This window comes from Lynx canadensis, chromosome F1 (assembly GCF_007474595.2).
Source record: "Lynx canadensis isolate LIC74 chromosome F1, mLynCan4.pri.v2, whole genome shotgun sequence".
NCBI classification, from domain to species: Eukaryota; Metazoa; Chordata; class Mammalia; order Carnivora; family Felidae; genus Lynx; species Lynx canadensis.
Genome location: NC_044319.2, coordinates 4,841,473 through 4,862,871, shown reverse-complemented (window position 1 = coordinate 4,862,871; position 21,399 = coordinate 4,841,473). Strand labels below are relative to the sequence as shown.

The following is a 21,399-nucleotide window of genomic DNA, read 5'->3' as shown; positions in this document are numbered from 1 at the left end:
ATTTGTTCATTTTAGCCACTCTGACTGGCGTGAGGTGGTATCTGAGTGTGGTTTTGATTTGTATTTCCCTGATGAGGAGTGGCGTTGAGCATCTTTTCGTGTGCCTGTTGGCCATCTGGATGTCTTCTTTAGAGAAGTGTCTGTTCATGTTTTCTGCCCATTTCTTCACTGGATTATTAGTTTTTCGGGTGTGGAGTTTGGTGAGTTCTTTATAGATTTTGGATACTAGCCCTTTGTCCGATATGTCATTTGCAAATATCTTTTCCCGTTCCATTGGTTGCCTTTTAGTTTTGTTGCTTGTTTCCTTTGCAGTGCAGAAGCTTTTTATCTTCATGAGGTCCCAATAGTTCATTTTTGCTTTTCATTCCCTTGCCTTTGGAGATGTGTCATGTAAGAAATTGCTGCGGCTGAGGTCAGAGAGGTTTTTCCCTGCTTTCTCCTCTAGGGTTTTGATGGTTTCCTGTCTCACATTGAGGTCCTTTATCCATTTTGAGTTTATTTTTGTGAACGGCATAAGAAAGTGGTCTAGTTTCATCCTTCTGCATGTTGCTGTCCAGTTCTCCCAGCACCATTTGTTAACGAGACTGTCTTTTTTCTATTGGATATTCTTTCCTGCTTTGTCAGAGATTAGTTGGCCATACTTTTGTGGGTCCAGTTCTGGAGTCTCTATTCTATTCCATTGGTCTATGTGTCTGTTTTTGTGCCAATACCATGCTGTCTTGATGATTACAGCTTTGTAGTAGAGGATTGTGATACCTCCTGCTTTGGTTTTCTTCTTCAATATTATTACTTTGGCTATTCGGGGTCTTTTGTGGTTCCATAGGAATTTTAGGATTGCTTGTTCTAGCTTCAAGAAGAATGCTGGTGCAATTGATTGGGATTGCGTTGAATGTGTAGATAGCTTTGGGTAGTATTGACATTTTAACAAGATCTATTCTTCCAATTCACGAGCATGGAATGTTTTGCCATTTCTTTGTATCTTCTTCAATTTCCTTCATAAGCTTTCTATGGTTTTCAGCATACAGATCTGTTACATCTTTGGTTAGATTTATTCCTAGGTATTTTATGCTTCTTGGTGCAATTGTGAATGGGATTAGTTTCTTTATTTGTCTTTCTGTTGCTTCATTATGAGTGTATAAGAATGCAACTGATTTCTGTACATTGATTTTGTATCCTGAGACCTTGCTGAATTCATGTATCAGTTCTAGTAGACTTTTGGTGGAGTCTATCGGGTTTTCCATTTTAAAGTAATCTGTACACCCAGCATGGGGCTTGAACTCAACCCTGAGATCACGAGTCACATGCTCTATGAAGTGAGCCAGGCAGGCGCCCCCAGGTTTTTATTTTAAATGCTAAAGTACTGAGTTAAGAATACTGTAACTGATTTTGTTGTGAAATTGAAGAATGTTGTCACTAATGTATTTTCTTGTAAACTAAGACATCGTTAGTGATCAACTTTTTAAAAAATTATTTATTTATTTTGAGAGAGAGAGAGAGGAAAGAACGCAAGCAGGGGAGGAGCAGAAAGAGAGACAATCCCAAGCAGGCTCTGCGCTGTCAGCACAGAACCTGACATGGGGCTTGATCTCATGAACATGAGATCGTGACCTGAGCCAAGATCAAGAGTTGGACGCTTAACCGACTGAGCCACCCAGGCGTCCCAATAATCAACTTTTTAAGCCAAACATGATAAATATAGCATAACACAAAAAAGTAAATTGTTTTGCAGATAGTTTATATGAGGCAGGATTTCTGTTGTTATTTCTTACTACTTTGGTTTTCCTGCCTGAGAATGAAATGTCCTTATCTTGTGTTTCCTTTTTAAGTTTACTTTTTACTAATCTCCATGCCCGACGTGGGGCTCGAACTCACGACCCAAGATCAAGAGTGGAATGCTCCGACTGAGCCAGCCAGGCACCCACTTCTTGTTATTATTTTCTTTCACGAACACTTTTTATTTAAAAATTTTCACACGTCTAGACAAATAGTAAGAGTGGCGCGTGGAAGGAATTCTTGTGTACGGTCCCCTAGATGCGCCAATTATTAACATTCTGGCGCATTTGCTTTTGCCTGTGTTCCCTCTCTTTTATGATGTACACACACACTACATTTACACGATCTACGTATTTACACGTTTTATTATTTTATTTTGCTGGACTATTTGAGAGTGAGCTGTAGACGCTGTGACCTTTCCCCTGAAATCCTCCAGTGTGTACCTTCTAAGAGCAAGAATATTCACTTACATAAGCCACCCGTGTGTGTGTGTGTGTGTGTGTGTGTGTGTGTGTGTGTAAGTATAATCTTAGAATCAGAGCCCCTGGGGAGAAAACTTTAAGAGGTCACTGGCTCATTCCCCCACTTCTTGCAGGTAAATCCCTACCGTACAAAATTGCTATTTTCCAGGAGTGATAGACCCTGGTTCCCAAGGGACCAGGCCTGTGATGTGCATGTGCGAGGGACACAGTCTGGGGCACTCCTGAAGACACGGATGTTATGAACCAACACTGCGCTGAGCAAAACCTTATCTGAGGGCCAACTCTGTCCCTTGGGTCGTCTGTTTGGTGCCCTGGATCTGTCTTCAAGGTTCCCGTGGGATGGAACCTCCACTCTCCTTTGGAGGCACCTTGTCACAGTCCCCGAGTTCCCTCCGTCTCGTGACATACTGGATCAGGTTTATGAGAGGTGGCGGTGTGCAGGGCTGAGGCGTGTGGATTCCAGCCTGTGTGTGTCGGGATCCCAGCCACTACTTCCCAGGGTGCTGGGGAAGTTACCCAATCTTTCTGTGGCCTGGTTTTGGTGGGTCGTCCTCGCAGGGCTGCCGTGGGGAGGAAGCGGGTAAGAGGATTTAGAGCAGTTGACAACAGAGCCGGCCCGCTGGTGAAACCCTGTGCGTGGTTACCACTCCCCTTGCAGCCTGCAGGTGGTGGAGGGGAGGGAGTGGGCTGCGGGGTCTCCTTCTCCCAAGTCCCAGAGGAGGTGACGGCTCCCAGCCGGAAGGCCGGTCAGTCTCCTGTGTCGCTGTCCTGCCCCCTGGTTGGGCCCGCAGCCCCGGCCCCCTGCTCTGGGGGGTGGGGGGCGGCTAGAATGCGCAGCTGTTTGTGGCCCTGGTAAGTTATTGAACATCTCGGGATCGTCTCCTGGTCTGTGAAATGGAGAGGACAAGGCGCACACCCCATGGGACTGTCCCGAGGGGTCAAGGCGTCCGTGGGGACCGCGGGACCGGCGGCTGCACTGAATTCGAGCTTCTGGCCAGAAGCTGCGCGTGCCTCTCCAGAGCGGCCGCCTTAACCCTGTGTTCCCCTTGCCTGCCACTCGAGTCCCCCACTGCTGCCGCCCTGCACGGGCTTTCTGTCCCTCTCTCCCTGCAGGTGCCGGTGCTGTGATGACCGGTGGGCCTCTCTCTGGCCAGATCAGAGCGGCGGGCCTCTCTCCTGTCCAGATCCGAGCAGCGGGCCTCTCCTGTCCAGGATTGAGCCGTGGGCCTTTCTCTGTCCAGATCCAAGTGGCAGGCTTCTCTCTGCCCAGATCTGAGTGGTGGGTTTCTTCTCTTAGGCCCCTGTAACACTTTGAACAGTGAGGTCATCCTGCAACCAGGGGTCGAGGCAGGGGGCAGTTGAGGGACCGTGGGAGGAAGAGAGGGGTGGAGAAGCTAAGACAGGACAGACCGAGCATGTGGCCAAGAGCTAGGCCGGCAGGTCTACAGTGGATGGTGGGAGGTGTCCTGACAGTTACAAGATGAGTGATTTATTCATTGTAAGGTTTATTTATATATTTTAAAAGAGACAGAGAGAGAGTGTGCAGGAGAGCAAGGGAGAAGCAGAGGGAGGGAGGGAGGGAGGGAGAGAGAATCCCAAGCAGGCTCCATGCTGTCAGTGCAGAGCCCGATGCGGGTCTCCAACTCACAAACCGTGAGATCGCGACCTGAGCCGAAAACAGAGTCAGATGCTTAACCCACTGAGCCACCCAGGCGCCCCCAAGATGAGCGACTTAGAACAAGGGCTGTGCTAGCAAAGGAAGCGGAGGGAGAGTAGTTGGAGGCGGTAAGGCACCTATTAGAAATGTCTTAAGAGAAGGAAGTTATGTGAATATCTCAGGGCAAAAGAGGAAGCCACTAGTAAAGGGCTGAATGAAGATGTTGAGCGGAAGGCAAGTGTGTCCAGAAAAATTGCTGAGACCGAGGGGGTTAAGACTATGCACACTGAGATGAGCACTGAATAATGTATATACTTGCTGGGGGGGAAAAAAGGAGCCCAGCCTAGAACTCAGGAAAATGGAGAGGGGTGAGCTTTATTAGGGAAGGGCACTTTTAGTTCCTCGGAGGCTGAGAGGGAGAGGAGGGGAGGCTTGTACACACTTGGAAGGCGGTACAGGGGCCGGGCCTGTCGTGGGAGCGCCCGCCATCGGATGTGTGTCCCTCCCGAATTCATATGATGGAGCCTTGCCCCCCCACGTGATGGTGTTTGGAGGTGGTGGGCTTTTGGGAAGTGATTAAGTCTAGATGAGGTCACGGGGGTGGGGTCCCCGCGATGGATTGGGGCCCTTGAAAGAAGAGGGAGACCAGAGCTCGCTCGCTGTCGGCCATGGGAGGATACGGAGAAAGGCGGTCATCCATAAGCTGGGAGCAGGCTTCTCACCAGGTCTTGGACTCTGCCGCCTTCAGAGCCGTGAGCTGCCTGTACCCAGGCTGCGGCGCGTAGCTGTGCGGCCTGGGCTGGCCGAGCGGGTGGTCGGCGGGTCAGCCGTGCCCGGTTCGCATGGGGGGGACGCAGGTGACAGGCCTGTGGGGTCTTCCGCTGAGATTGGGCGTACCTGTGGTTTTGAGCGTGAGGCCGGAGATGATTCAGAATGGCTGTTTGGGGGGCAGTTTGCTAGGGAAGCAGCAGGAAGCGAAAGCAAGGGGGTTAGGCAGCATGCGGGACGCTGGATGTTGGACGGCGTGAATCTGCAGCGGCCCGTGATCTTTTTGTTAGGTCTTTTCTTCCCGCAGTGCTTTGCCGGAGTAGAGGAAGGAAACCGGGGAGTGGCTCAGGGTTAGGGATTAAAATTTTTTTTTTTTAACGTTTATTTATTTTTGAGACAGAGAGAGACACAGCATGAACGGGGGAGGGGCAGAGAGAGAGGGAGACACAGAATCGGAAGCAGGCTCCAGGCCCTGAGCCGTCAGCCCAGAGCCCGACTCGAGGCTCGAACTCGCGGACCGCGAGATCGTGACCTGAGCCGAAGTCGGCCGCTTAACCGGCTGAGCCACCCAGGCGCCCCAGGGTTAGGGATTAATAGAGCAGGCAGGATGGAAGGCTCAGGGGCCCAGAATCCAGGACAGGGAACGGCAGGTCTGACTGGTTGACGGCAGCGAAGGAGCACGAATGCTCAGTGAATTCGCCGCCGCCCTCAGCTGGCGGGCCAGTTTGTAGGGCTTCGGGGTGAGTTCTTGAGTTGTATTGTTCTTCCGGCCGCTGTGGACTCATCGGCCCGAGAAGCTTTGCCCTTTCCCCTTAGCGGAGTCAGGCTCTGTGCTTCAGGGCCGGAGAAAAGTAGCGCCTGTGTGGCTGGAGGGCATCAGACGAGCTGTTTTCCGTGGGCAAAGTGGGTCGTCCTGGCTGGATTCACTCAGGGGAGGAGACATGGTGATCGGTTCTTCAAAGGGGAGCCAGAGGGGTAGAGAAGACCTTTCCGGGCGGGAAGGAAGGACCTGCCCTTCTGACACGGAGCCTGCGGGTGGCAGGCCCCGGGCCAGCCGTGTGCCCCCTGAGTGCTCCCACCTCCCCAGGAGCACCCCCTCGCGAGCCCTGGCCTCTCCAGCCCTCTCCGCGCCGGCCCCTGCCCATCCGCGTTCGTGAGTGCCCACCTCCCTCCGGCCTTACGTCTCTTACAGAATCTTCCCTGGCCCCACGCCTCTGCCCCCCTCCCCAGACATCACTTCCTCCCCTTCGCTCCCCGGACCCATCCTCCTGGACCCCGTGCAGTCTGATTTCGACGCCGCCCTCCCTCCTCAAATATCACAACTGATCTTCCTTCCCTAAACCCATGCTCTCCGCAGCATGGGACACTGAGATGAGGCTCGCTTTCCCCACGTCTTTCCTCAGCTCCCTGGACGCGGCCCTCTGCGGAGTTCGCGCCTCCCCTCTGGCTCCTCTCCTCCGTGGCTAACGCGGGCCTCTTCCTCGTACCGCTGGGTCAGCGCAGGCCCTCTGGAGAGTTCCTCCTGGACCCCTGGCTGGTGCCTTCCTGCCAGCACACTCCCGTCAGAGCCCACGGCTTCGCTGCCAGAGCTGTGTCTCCGGCCCACACCTTCCTCCCGCTCAGGCCCTCCTGTGCGTCGTGTCTGGGGGTGGACGCCGCCCGGCCCGCCACCTAATAGCCCTTCCTGTGTCGTGGGGGCTGGCAGCGACCGAGGGCTCGTTGCAACCTGGTTCAGGGGCACCTGGGGGGGCTCAGTCGGCTAAGCATCTGACTCTCGATTTTGGCTCAGGTCATGATCTCACGGTTCGTGAGTTCGAGCCCCGCTCGGGCTCTCTGCGGACAGACTCAAAAAATAAATTGAAAGATTAAAAAACAAACAAACACCTGGTTAACGCTTCTCAGAGAGGCACGAGGGAGAACGATTACCTTGCTGACACGGCGCAAGGTGATTCTCTCTCTCTTTCTGTGTACCTCTCAACGTCTGACTCGTGATGACGGCTCTTCCTAGCCGTTTCCAGAAATAGGGAGTATCGGACTGATAATTTAAAATGTTCTGGTAGCCACAAGGAAACAAAAGGCAAAAGAGAAACAGGTGAAATTAATTTTAGTAATTGTTAGTCAACCCGATATGTCTGAAATATTGTCATTTCAACATGTGTCAATTTAAAAATGATCGATGAGGGGCGCCTGGGTGGCGCAGTCGGTTGAGCGTCCGACTTCAGCCAGGTCACGATCTCGCGGTCCGTGAGTTCGAGCCCCGCGTCGGGCTCTGGGCTGATGGCTCGGAGCCTGGAGCCTGTTTCCGATTCTGTGTCTCCCTCTCTCTCTGCCCCTCCCCCGTTCATGCTCTGTCTCTTGCTGTCCCAAAAATAAATAAACGTTGAAAAAAAAAAAAATTTAAAATAAAAAAAAAAAAATGATGAGATATTTTACATTTTTTTGTGCGTGTGTGCTCAGTTTTTCAAATCTGTATTTTACACTTACAGCCTGTTTTTGTTTGGGCTAGCCACCTGCGCAGTGCTCAGCAGCCAGACGGACGAAAGGGCCGCTGTCCTACACGCCTGCCCACAGGCGGTTCCAGGTCCCCTCTCCACCCCCTACCCCCACCCCTGCCTCTGGTGTAGGGTAACCAGCTTTTCTTCAGGTCCCTCTGATTCTGGGGTTTCTTCAGTTTTCTTTTCTTTTCTTTCTTTTTCATGTTTTATTTATTTATGTATTTTTAATTTTTTTTTAATGTTTATTTCAGAGACAGAGCATAAGTGGGGGAAGGGCAGAGAGAGAGGGAGACAGAATCTGAAGCAGGCTTCAGGCTCCGAGCTGTCAGCACAGAGCCCGACGCGGGGCTCGAACTCACAAACCACGAGATCATGACCTGAGCTGAAGTCGGATGCTCAATCAACTGAGCCACCCAGGCGCCCCTGGAGTTTTGGTTTCCTGATGCACATAGCAAAAGGCCCGGAAGGTTAGGGAAGGGCTAAATCTGTGAATACTTACCAAATCATGTTTTTGTCCCTGCCTCTCTTTGGTCTAATGTATACAGCAGCCAGTCTGATGTTACAACGGTATGTTTACTAGTTCGGTGTTAGCCAGATTCACGGCACATCTTTAGGGACTTCTCGAAAGTATAGTCTTGTAAAATGCTTCAGTTTCTATGCACACCATCACGTTCAGATCCTGCCTTCACGAGGGACCTGGGCGGGAGAAACAATGCAGAAGTGTACAGACTGAGGTCCTCCGGCGGGTGTGAAACGTAGTCCACAGGAAGACGTGGCGTGTATAGTGGGCCGTGTTTGTTACAAAGGAAAATCAGTAAATGAAAATTAAGGATCCCGTCTTCCGCAGTTAAAGACTTTTGATTTTCCCCTCGCTGCTCATCCCGCAGCCTCTGTAAGTGAAGAAGCCAAACATTCTAATTTAAACTGTTTTCTCAGGGGTGCCAGGGTGGCTCAGTCAGTTGAGCGTCCGACTTCAGCTCAGGTCACGATCTCACGGTTCGTGAGTTCGAGCCCCGCGTCGGGCTCTGTGCTGCCAGCTCGGAGCCTGAAGCCTGCTTCAGATTCTGTGTTTCCTTCTCTCTCTGCCCCTCCCCTGCTCATGCTCTGTCTCTCTCCATCACAAAAATAAATAAAAACATTTAAAAAACATTTTTAAATGTTTTCACAGGGCGCCTGGGGGACTCAGTTAAACATCCAACTCTTGGTTTTGGCTCAGGTCATGATCTAATGACCGCATGGGGCTCTGCACTGACAGTGGAGCCTGCTTGGGATTCTCTGCCCCTCCCTCTCTCCCTCCCTCCCTCTCTCTCAAAATAAATAAATAAACTTAAAAAAAATAAAATGTTTTCTCAGTAAAATAGGGAGTAAGTATAACATCATCATTATTACCCAGAGTGGTAAAAAAAATATTCTAGTCAAGTGGTGTGCCTAGGTGGCTCAGTTGGTTAAGTGTCTGGCTCTTGATTTGGGCTCAGGTCATGATCCCAGTGTCCTGGGATTGAGCCCCACATCAGGATCTGTGCTGACAGCTTGGAGCCTGCTTGGGATTCTCTCTCCCTGCCTCTTTCCCTCTCCTTGCTCACGCTCTCCCTCTCTCACTCTCTTCCTCAAAATAAATAAATAAATATTTAAAAATTCTATTCAAGTGCATATTTGTGAAATTAACATTCAAATATTACATCTTTAATTTTAATAATTTTAAGTGGAAATCTTTAATAATCTATTCTAAATCCCCTCTCTTCACATCTAAGGAGTACCGAATAGAATTTATACTTTTCTTAGGTTATTTGCTGAATTGAATTACATCATTCTGGGGAGGGCAGGGGCATAACTAATATTTATTGAGCGTATGCCATTCAATAAATCTTGCATAATATAAAGCAAGAACTATGCTTTATATTATGATAGTTCGTATTATTTTACTCTTAGGGTGTTCCCCGCCCCTTTCTAAGTATTTGCACGAAGTCACTAGGTTTTAACCACCAGGTAGGCTTCTGCACCCAGAGATTAACCTGTGCAGCCTAGCACGTGATAGAGCTCAGATCTGAACCCTGACAATCTGACACTAGGGGCCACGCTTTTCAGTATTTTGCCACTAATGTGGACTTTAACACAAACCTCTGAGGGAGATATTATTGTCCCCATTTTACAGATGAAGAAACTGAGGTTTGAAACAGCTAATTAACTTAAAATCAGCTAGTGAGTGCCTGACACTTCTTTTTCTTACCCCTTCCCCTGTTTTCATTTTCTAGAACCTTCTGATTTGGGCTCGGGCTAATCCACGCAAACACTTCTTTCTTCTCCCTTTGGTTCACCTGTCTGCCTTTTCCTTCCCCCGGAAAAGTATCTGTTGTCCTCACGAGGTAGGACTTAATTGCGTGACCTCGGTGCTACATCTGCCCTGACCTTGTTTAGAGAAACACAGCGCTTGCTTTCCAAAGTTTATGTTCTAAAACTGTTGACCACTTTTTCCGCAGAGAGATCGGAACAATTATCAGGTCGCTAGGGTGCTGCCCGAGCGAAGGAGAACTCCATGACCTGATCGCGGAGGTAAGCAGACCTGGGGCAAGGCTGCGTGCCGCGGGCTCCCTGCTTCGTCCATTCCTGGTGCCTAAAAACCCTTCCCTGCAGCTAAGCGTGTCCTAAACTAATGAGGGTGCTTGGTGGAAACATTCGGGCAGCTTTACAGATTAGCCAGCCAACAGGGTCTGAACAAATTAATAGCAGATCTGGAACAAATGGCTTTGACTGAGTAACATGATGGCTCGAGTAAGGAGCCCACTTTATATTGTTTATACACTTTTTTTAATGTTTATTTATTTATTTTTGAGACGGAGAGAGAGAGAGAGTGCACATGCACAAGCGGGCAGGGGCAGAGAGAGAGACGCACGCAGAATCTGAAGCAGGCTCCAGGCTCCGAGCCGTCAGCACAGAGCCTGACTCGAGGCTCAAACCCACAAACTGGGAGATCATGACCTGAGCTGAAGTCAGATGCTTAACCAACTGAGCCCCCCAGGCGCCCCTTATTTATACTCTTTAAACTTAGTTGAAGAAAGGCCAGCAGACAGACACAGGGGACTGACTATATGCAGAGAGGATATTGGCACTGGAAAGGTAAATATACTGAATAATGTCACTTCAGAGGGGATAGAAGCGGAAACAGAGACTGGAAGAAATTTATATTTATTTGGGGGAAATAAAACCAACTTTCCGAGCAAGTAGTAAACACAATAATAAGAACTAACTTGACATTGACCAAAGAGTCTAAGAATTTGAAAAATGGTTATTTGTAACAGTGTAGATGAGTCCCTGGAGAGAGTTATCCCGTAAAGCAGTGGTGAGTGGCCCAAGACCAGAGAGCTTCCTGCCCTGTTTGGTTTTCCAGCAAAGGATCTGCTCTAACTTCCACATGCAGCTTTCAGTCCAACAAAGCGGGGGCCTGCGGGGAACCAAGCTCCCTGGGCCCCCACCACGAGAAGAACCTTTCCAGAACTGCTTTTGTGGGTGTGTGGGTCTCCAAGTAGGAGGAAACAGGAGACAGGCAAGGCAGCGCGATTTTGTTGATTTCCTTATTCCGTGTGCCCAGCACAGCACCGGCCCCGGGCGCATCCCTTTCAGTTTCTCCATGATAATCGGTACTTCAAAGACAAATGAAATAACGTATTTGAATCCTAACGCACTATATAAAGTTAAGGAATGGAAGATCAGGAAGGTAACTCTGGTACCCACCTCTTAGCATCTTGGTAACTAAAAGGCAGTACCAGTTTTTCATTAGCATTTAAAAATATTCAGTAAAGCACAAAATCTTTATGCTGGTTTTCCATTTGGGGACCCGGAGAAACTATTTTTACTCAGAGGAAAAAAAAAAACCTTATTTTTCCCAAGTTGGTCCTCATTTTTATTTTATTTTATTATTTTTTTTTAACGTTTATTTATTTTTGAGACAGAGAGAGAGGCAGAGCATGAACGGGGGAGGGGCAGAGAGAGAGGGAGACACAGAATCGGAAGCAGGCTCCAGGCTCTGAGCCATCAGCCCAGAGCCCGACGCGGGGCTCGAACTCACTGACCGCGAGATCGTGACCTGAGCTGAAGTCGGATGCTTAACCGACTGAGCCACCCAGGCGCCCCGGTCCTCATTTTTAAAAATAAGGTGTTGATCGCTGCTTGACAGTGTTTATCGACAAAGCGAGAATCTGTGCTAGGGAAAGGAAAGTTGGCATTGTGGAGCAGAGAGGGACTGGAGGATGAATTTACAGTGAAATCGTAATGATTGCATACAATTCAGTAGAGTAAGCGCAGCGGTAATGATAAATGGCCCTGGAAAGATAGAAAAGCGGAACCTTTAGAGCCTGATTCCTTGATGGTTTGTTTGTACGTTTCAATCTGTAGCGGGGGTCCGCCAATCCCAACCCCTGGGCCAAATCCAGCCCACCTCCTCTTATTGTAAATAAAGGTTTATCGGGACACAGCTAAACTCGTTTATTTACATATTGTCTGTGGCTGTTTTCTCACTGCAAGAGTGGAGGTTCAGTCCTCGCGACAGAGACCATATGGTTTGCAAAGCTTAAAATATTTACTGTCGGGCCCTTTCCAGGGAAAGTTTGCCAACTCTTGATCTGTAAGTTTTTCTGGCAAAGTGGAACAGACACCACGAATAGTGTCAGGAAGTCTACTTGCAACCCCCAGAGCTACCACTTACAGCTGTGTGGCCTTGGCTGAGCAGCGTCCTCTTTCAAAGCCTGGTCCCGCATCTGCGAAAAGAACACAACAATAGCCAAGTGTCTTTATGAGGATTCATTCTGACCGCTGCAAGGAATCAGCTGTTCCCTGGTGGGCACTCAGTGTATATTTGGGTTGGCTTGCTCTGTAGGTGGCTCTCTACCGAAATGACCCCGTGGGTTTCACAGTTAATCACAGTAGATGCTCAGGCCCCAGCATTTTCTTTTGTATTTGTCCTTTGCTTAGGTACATTGACACAGCCTTTGAAAATTACACGTTTCGAACAGTTGGACCAAGAGGGATCACTGTGCGATCTGAGCCCTACATGTGTTTTTCTGTATTTGTGCGCAACAGTTTGTTCAGATTAAATTACAGCAAGATGCTTAAGAAGCTTAAGAATTATAGCAATATGCTATCTAAGCCCTACATATGTTTTTCTGTATTTGTGCACAACAGTTTGTTCAGATTAAATTATAGCAAGATGCTTAAGAAGCTTTGGGTGTGACTACCCTTTTTGAAGTTTCCCAAATAACTGAGGGGGGAAAAAAAGCACATAGATATTTGTAGGTATCAAATACATTAAAAAAAAAAAAAAAAAGCTCCAAATAGTGGGTGAATAAGGATGAATGTTGTATTGATAAATGCTCTGTAATGGTTTCAGAAATGAAACTATATCTGCTTCATTTGCTTTAAAATGCAATAATATAAAAAAATACAATCATGTGACAATGCTCTAAAATTCTACACATTGAAGGGCACCTGGGTGGCTCAGTTGGTTAAGCATCTGCCTCTTGACTTTGGCTCAGGTCATGATCTCATGGTCTTCAGATCGAGCCCTGCATTAGGCTGCATGCTAGGCGTGGAGCCTGCGTGGGGTTCTCCCTCTCACTCTTCCCCTCCCCCCTGCTTGTCCCTCCCTCCCTCCCTTCCTCTCTCTCTCTCTCAAAAACAAAAACCCACATCAAAATCTATGTTCAGTTCTCTAGTTGCCATTTACTTAAATTTCAGTGTAGATACATACTCTCAGCCCCTCACTTCCTGAGGAGCGATAGGAGAGCTGATGTCTCTCTTGAAATAGATCATTTAAAAATCACTCCGCATTGATCCCTCTACTTCATATTCTACAATTAGCAACTTGCCCCAAATAATCTCTACCCGCTTGGAATATCACAAAACCCAACAGCCGTAAGAAGGGTTAGTATAAATTTTATTGACATACAGGTTATTAAACCATTCTTCCTTTACTATGGAGTTAGAGCCTTCCAGGCTCTTCCATGTGAGAGCTGGGGCCGGGGGTGGGGGTGGGGGGGACATGGTGGCCTCTCAATACCAGTGGGAAGGGCGTGGAGAGGTCTACAGCGTTCAAAGTTCAAACTCAAGTGGAATTGTGGAGAATTTAAAGTAATTAGAAGGGAGAACTACGAGATGTTTGGAAAATAACACCTATGTTGATAAGATTATTACACTGTACAGTCATTTTTTTAAAAGGTCAATTCGTCAGGAAGGTATTAAAAATCATAAATGTCTGTGTTCCATAGATGGAGATTTTAACAAGCTTCTCAAGTAATTGATAGAACAACTACCTAAAATATCAGCAAAGATGGAGATAATCTCAACACCACCATTAACCACTCTGGCCTAACTGATATTTATAGGACACTACACCTATAATACATGTTCTTTCCAAGTGTCCATGGAATGTTCAATAGGATATATTCAGTGCTGGACCATAAAACAAATCTCAGTACATTTTAAAAAATCGAAATCATACAGGATATGTTCTCTGATTTAAAAAATGGAATGAAGCCAGAGATCAATTGAGAATAAGATAACTAGGAAGTCCTCAAATATTTGAAACGAAGCAACATACTTCTAAAACGATTCATGAATCAAAGAAGAAATCACGAGGGGAGTGAGAAAGCATTTTGCCCTGAACGTTGATGAAAGCGCAACACGTCGAACGTCGTGGGATTCAGGGAAAGTAGTGCTTGGAGGCCAGTTTACAACTCTAAATGTTCACATTGGAAAAGTAAAAAGACCTAAAATTAATGATCTAAATTCTCATCTTAGGAAGCTAGGAAAAAAAGAGCAACATAAACCCAATATATAGAGAAGGAGAAAAATTGTGAAGCGCAGCAATCAGTGAACTAGAAAATGGACAGAGAAAATCCCTGAATGCAAAATACTAGTCTTTTCAAATAAAACCGATAAACTTGTAGCTCAGACAATCAAGACAAATTACCAACATCTAGATTAGAGGAGGGTTTTTCATTATCCTTCAGACATTTGAAAACGGTAATAAGAGACAGCTTTATGCCACTAAGTGCAGCAACTTAGATGAAACTGACATGCTCACCAAGACACAAATGACCAAAACTGACCCAAGAAAAAGTGGAGAAGTTGAGTAGCCCCCTATCAGTTATGAAAATTAAATTTATAATTAAAAACTTTCCCGTAAAGAAAACTAGAAGTTCAGATGGGTTCTCTAGTGAATTTTTTTTCAAACATTTATGGAAGAAATAGTACCAATTCTACCCCAAATTCTTTCTGAAAACATTACGGGAGGTAACACTTTCCAGGCTAGTATTACTGTGATATTCAAACCAGACAATTGTATTACAAAAAAAAGGAAAACTACAGATCTTGTTAACATAGATGTAAAAAGTCCTTACTATGATTTTACCAAGTCAATTTCAACAATATCGTATAAAGGATAATACATCATGAGCAGGTGGAGTTTATCTCAGAAATTTAAGGTTGGCTTAACATGAATCAGTGTAATCTACTACATTAAGAGAACAAAGTCGATAAATTGTATGATCATTTCAATAAATGCATAAAAAAAATTTGAAAAAATTCAATACCCACTGAAGATAACAATACTCAGCAAACTAAGAATAAAAGGAAACTTGTCAATCTGGCCAAGGGCAGCTGTGAAAACTCAAGGCTAAGATGACACTCAGTGTTTTCTACCTAAAATCGTGAACAAGGCATGGATGCCTGTGTTTATCACTCCTGTTCATCATTGTACTTGAAGTCCTAGCTAGTGCAACAAGGTAAGAAGAAATAGTAAAAGACTATTTTATATTTATATTATTTTCTATATTTATATATTTTTATAATATTTAATATAGTATATTTAATATTATTATAAAAATAATAGAAGTGAAACTATTTCTATGTCAGACAACATGATTTTTCATGGAGAAAATCCTAAGAGAGTTACCAAAAAGCCACTAGAATGTGTGAATTTAGCCAGATCATAGGCTACATGGTCAACATGAAAAATGAATTGTATTTCTTTTTTTTTTCCAGATGTCTTCTTTATTTATTTTATTTTATTTTTTTAAATTTACATCCAAATTAGTTAGCATATAGTGCAACAATGATTTCAGGAGTAGATTCCTTAATGCCCCTTACCCATTTAGCCCATTCCCCCCTCCCACAACCCCTCCAGTAACCCTCTCTCTGTTTTCCATATTTAAGAGTCTCTTATGTTTTACCCCCCTCCCTGTTTTTATATTATTTTTGTTTCCCTTCCCTTATGTTCATCTATTTTGTCTCTTAAAGTCCTCATATGAGTGAAGTCATATGATATTTGTCTTTCTCTGACTAATTTCACTTAGCTTAATACCCTCCAGTTCCATCCACGTAGTTGCAAATGGCAAGATTTCATTCTTTTTGATTGCCGAGTAATACTCCATTGTATATATATACCACCTCTTCCTTATCCATTCATCCATCGATGGACATTTGGGCTCTTTCCGTACTTTGGCTGTTGTCGATAGTGCTGCTATAAACATGGGGGTGCATGTGTCCCTTCGAAACAGCACACCTGTATCCTGTGGATAAATGCCTAGTAGTGCAATTGCTGGGTCATAGGGTAGTTCTATTTTTAATTTTTTTAGGAAGCTCCATACTGTTTTCCAGAGAGGCTACACCAGCTTGCATTCCCATAATTGTATAATTAGAAATCAATGGTAAGAAAAATGAAATCAAGTAAACAACTCCATTTAAAAAAGCATTAGAATAGAAGAGTCAATACATCTAACAAAATATAGGCAAGACTTATACACTAAAAACAGCAAACACTATAAAGAGAAATTAATTAAGATTTAAAAGGATACATATACCTGTTCATGGATTGCAAAACAACATCGTTAAGATGGCAGTCCTTTGATGAATTCAGTATGTGTTCAAAATCATAGCAGGCTTTTTTTTTTAAAAGACATTTATAAGTTGATTCTGAAATTTGAATGGAAAAGCAAAGGACCTAGAATAAACAAAATAATTTTGAAAATGTAGGGCAAGGGTGGGTGGACTTTCACTACCTGATTGCAAGATTCACTGCAAAACTACAGTAATCATGACAGTGTGATATTTGTGGACTGAAAGACATATAGACCAATGGGACAAACCAGAGGATCCAGAAATAGAACCATACATCTCTCACAAAGGTGCCAAAGTAATTCCATGAAGAAAGGATGATCACTTCAATAAATAGTGCAGCAGCAAATGGGTATCTGAATAGAAAGAACACAAAATTTGTCACTCTTTTTACTCCATACAAAGGTTAACTTGAAGTGGATCATAGACCTGAATAGATGAGCTAAAACTATACATTTCTAGAAGAAGAGAGAAAACCCTGTGATACTGGGTTAGCCAAACATTTCTTAGATAAGACATAAAAAGCATGAACCACACACAAAAAAACAAACAAACACAATAAACAATGATTATCTTAATCAATATTAAAAGGATTTGCCCAATCAGGGGGCGCCTGGGTGGCTCAGTCACTTACGCATCTGACTCTTGGTTTTGGCTCAGGTCATGAGTTTGCGCCCTGCATCAGGCTCCACACTGTTAGTGTGTGAATCCCACTGCTTGGGATTCTCTCTTTCTCCTTCTCTCTGCCCCTCCCCTGCTTGCGCATGCTCTCTCTCTCTAAATAAATAAAATAAAATCGAATTGAATAAAATAAAATAAAAAAATAAAATAAATAAAAATCATAACGATACTCACTGACCTTGAAGAAAGAGTGGAGGACCTCAGTGAGACCCTCAAGGAAGAGATAGAAAACATAAAAAAGAACCAATCAGGGACGAATAACTCAATGAATGAAATGAAAAATACACCCACAAGAGAGAATAGGTAGTAGACTAGAGAAAACAGAAGAATGGATCTGTGACCTGTAGGACAGAGTAATGGACAGCAATCAAGCTGAACAGGAGAGAGAAGGACAAATGCAAAATGAAAATAGACTAAGTGAACTCAGTGACACCATCAAGTGTAGTAACATTGACATTATAGGGATCCCAGAAGGAGGAGAGAGAGAAAAAGGAATAGAAAATTTATTTGAAGAAATAATAGCTGAAAACTTCCTGAATCTAGAGAAGGAAAGAGAAATCCAGATCCAGGAACCACAGAGAACCCCCAACAAAGTCAACCCAAAGATGTCCATACCAAAATACATAGTAATTAAGATGGCAAAAAGTAGTGATCAAGATAAAAATTTAAAAGCAGCCAGAGAAAAGAATGCAGTAACATACAGGGGAAACCTCATAAGGTTATTAGCTGATTTTTCAGCAGAAACTTTGTAGGCCGGAAGGGAGTGTCATGATATATCCAAAGTGCTGAAAGAAAAAAAATTCTGCAGCCAAGAATACTCTATTCAGCAATGCTCTCATTCAGGATAGAAGAAGAGATTAAGAGTTTCCCAGACGAGCAAAAGTTAAAGAAATTCATGTCCATTAAGTCAGCCTGATAAGAAATTTAAAAGGGACTTTTTGAGTGGAAAGGAAAGACCATAAGTAGGAATAAGAAAGGTAGGAAGCACAAAAGCAGTAACATTAAATGTATCTGTAAAAATCAGTCAAGCGATTCACAAAATAAAAGATGTAAGGTATGACACCATATGCATAAAATGTGGAGTGGGGGGAGAAGAGTGAAGAATGGGTTCAAACTTAAGTGACCATCAACTTAATATAGACTGCTATATATAATACTAATGGCAACCACAAATCAAAAACCTGTAATAGATATGCAAAAAATAAAGAGAAAGAAATCTAAGTATATCACTAAAGAAAGCCAGCAAACCATGAGAGAAGAAAGGAACAGAGATGAACTACAAAAACAACCGGAAAACAAGTAACAAAATGGCAATAGATACATACCTATCAATAATTAGTTTGAACGTAAATGGACTAGATGCCCCAATCAAAAGACATAGGGTGAAGGAATGGGTAAAAAAACATGACTCATCTATATGCTGTCTACAAGTGACCCATTTCAGACCTAAAGACACCTGCAGATTTAAAGGGAAGGGATGGAAAAACATTTATCACGCAAATGGAAGTGAAAAGAAAGCCAGGGTAGCAATAGTTATATAAAGGACAAAATCGACTTTAAAACAAAGACTGTAACAAGGGACAAAGAAGGACACCATATAATCATAAAGGAGACAATCCAACAAGAAGATCTAACAATTGTAAATATTTACGCACCAACATGGAAGCACCCAAATACATAAAGCAGCTACTAACAAACAGAAAGGAACTAATCAATGGTAATGCAAAAATAGTAGGGGACTTTAATGCCCTGTTTACATCAATGGACAGATCATCCAAACAGAAATCAATAAGCAGACAGTGACTTTGAATGACACATTGGAGCAGATGGATTTAACAGATATTTTGAGAACGTTCCATTTTCATTTCTTTGATGTGTCTGTTGACCTTCTGGATGTCTTCTTTGGAAAAATGTCTGTTCGTGTCTGCTGCCCATTTTTAAACTGGATTATTGTATTACTATCAAGGAAATGCAAATCCAGACAACAATGAGATATCACCTCACACGTGTCAGAATAGCTAAAATCAAAAACAAAAGAAACAACAAGTTTGGTGAGGATGTGGAGAAGAAACCCTCGTTCACTGTTGGTGGGAATGCAAGCTGGTGCAATCACAGGGGAGAACAGTACGGAGGTTCCTCAAAAAATTAAAAATAAAACTAACATATGATCCATTAATTCCACTGCTGGGTATTTAGCCAAAGAATATGAAAACATTTATTCAAAAAGGCATATGCACCCCTATGTTTATTGCAGCATTACTTAACAATAGCCAAATTATGGCAACAACCCAAGTGTCCATCGATAGATGAATGGATAAAGAAGCTGTGGTATGTATATAATGGAATACTATTCAGCCATAAAAAGAATGTAATCTTGCCATTTGCAACAACATGGATGTATCTAGAGAATATAATGCTAAGTGAAATAGGTCAATCAGAGAAATACAAATAAATACCACATGATTTCACTCTGATGTGGAATTTAAGAAACAAAACAGAAGAACAAAGAAAAAAAGAGACAGACCAAAAAAGAGTCTTAACTGTAGAGAACAAAGAGGTGGTTACCAGAGAGGAGGTGGGGGGGGGGGGTGGGTGAAATAGGTAATGGAGATTAAGAGTACATTTATCATGATGAGCACTGAGTGATATATAGAACTGTTGGATCGCTATATTGTACACCTGAAACTAATATAACATTGTATGTCGACTGTACTGGAATTAAAAAAAAAATCTCCCTCCCGTGTACCCCTGTGTTTTTCAAACTGCTGCTTCTATGGTGTATGTCAGAGGGGCTGTTTGTTGTGGTGTCTCCTTAAGGGGGAAGACCCAGCTTCCTCTTGCCCTCTGGCTCTCCTAGAGCCAAGTCTGCTGATTTTTAAAGTTCCAGGTATTAAGCCCCACTGATTGTAAGAACTTTCGAACTTAGGCCTCTCTGGCTTTCAAAGCCAGATATTGTGGGGGGTGGGAATGGGGGAGGGGTTGTCTTCCTTGTGTGAGTCCCTTGTGCCTGGGTACCTGGCATGGGGTCTTCTCCTCTTCCCTCTCTGTGTCCCCAGCGTCCCTCCCTCCCCTGGACAGTCTCGGACAGTCCTGCATGTCTGTTAGGCTCCCAGCTGTATCTCTGCCCCTTCCTCCCTTCTTTGATGTAGCCTTTTTTCTACATTTAGCTGTGGAGAGTCTGTCTGCCAGTGTTTGAGTCATTTTCTGGATTATATACAACTGACGTGGTTGTTGCCAATTTGTATCCATGGGATGAGAAGTGAGCCCAGGATTCTCATACCAAAATCTTCTGCCTTAACTCCGCTCTTTGAGAATTCTTGGCCTACTGCTGGAGTTCAGTTTTCTGGGTCTGTTAGGTCATTGTTACTCGTCCATCTGCTTTCCAGCTTCCAAAATTTTATTGCTGTTGTATGCTCTCCTAGTCTACCTGTCTAAGGTTTGTGATTGTTTAAAAAATATATTCCTTTACTGCAATTTTAATGAGGTTCGAGAGGGACTGAAGTCACATGCGTGTGTGCACTTTGCCTTCTTAACCCAGACTTCCATTGATATTTTATTAGTCATTCAGCAGAAAGCAGCAGTAATAATCCAGAGAAAATGAAAATAAATCTAAATGAGATATCCTTAAATAATCTTTGAAAAAAAGGTTTGCTAAATGTGAGAATTAGAACACTGAGCAATTATAGCATGTATGATATAATACACACTTTAGATTGTATTAAGGAAGCGTGTTTAAATATTAAAGGTAACTACAAAAAGAATAGAAGTTGAACGTATCACTTCCAAATTGACAAAGAGGATAAACGAATTCAAGGGGGTTTCAGTCAGTCCAAAGAATGTGGGAAATAACGGGGCGCCTGGGTGGCTCAATCGGTTAAGCGGCCGACTTCGGCTCAGGCCATGATCTCGCGGTCCGTGAGTTCGAGCCCCGCGTCGGGCTCTGTGCTGACAGCTCAGAGCCTGGAGCCTGTTTCAGATTCTGTGTCTCCCTCTCTCTGACCCTCCCCCATTCATGCTCTGTCTCTCTCTGTCTCAAAAATAAATAAACGTTAAAAAAAATTAAAAAAAAAAAAGAATGTGGGAAATAACTAAAAAAGAAGCATAGAAAAATCAGGGTGCATAGAAAGCACAAGATAAGGATATTAGCAATTATAATAAACGCAGCTGGACGAAACTCACAAGGTAGAAAACAGAGATCGTGAAATTGGACTTTACAAAGATCCACCTTACACTGTACCAACAAATTCTGCCTTCAGATGATACACTGACCCCTTCTTACCACTTCTATACCCATCACCTTGGTCCAAGCCACTGTCCCAATCTCCCTGAACAACCATGGCGGCCTTTGAACTCTCTGCTCCCGCACTTGGTCCCCTGCTGTCTACTCTTCACACTACAGTCAGGAAGGATGATGTTAACAAGGTTAGGTCCGTCAGAGTGCTCCACTCCTCTGCTCGGAACCCCTCTTCTGAGGTCCCCAAATCACTTAGGAAAAAAGTCCAAAGTACTTTTCTTAGCACAGCTTACAAGGCCCTAAGGGATCAGGTCTGTCACTTCCTGCCATTGTCCTTGGTCACATGCTGGCTTCCTTGCTGTTTTCGACTATGTCCTACATGCTTCTATTCAAGGTCTTTGTTCTTGCTCTCACCCCTGCTCT

General features: G+C 44.4%; 1 protein-coding gene across 2 annotated transcripts in view; it reads left to right on the top strand.

Annotated features, from left to right (window-relative positions):
* The window catches only part of EFCAB2 (EF-hand calcium binding domain 2), a 132,064-nt gene that overhangs the window by 95,466 nt on the left and 15,199 nt on the right, over window positions 1–21,399 (top strand). For both annotated transcript variants that reach the window (XR_003965856.1, XM_030302217.1), the window contains exon 3: window positions 9,653–9,725. Coding sequence is in view for 1 of the 2 variants with exons in the window: in XM_030302217.1 (XP_030158077.1) it covers window positions 9,653–9,725 (73 nt within the window). In the remaining variant the exon portion in view is untranslated. The remainder of the gene's footprint in view (window positions 1–9,652; window positions 9,726–21,399) is intronic.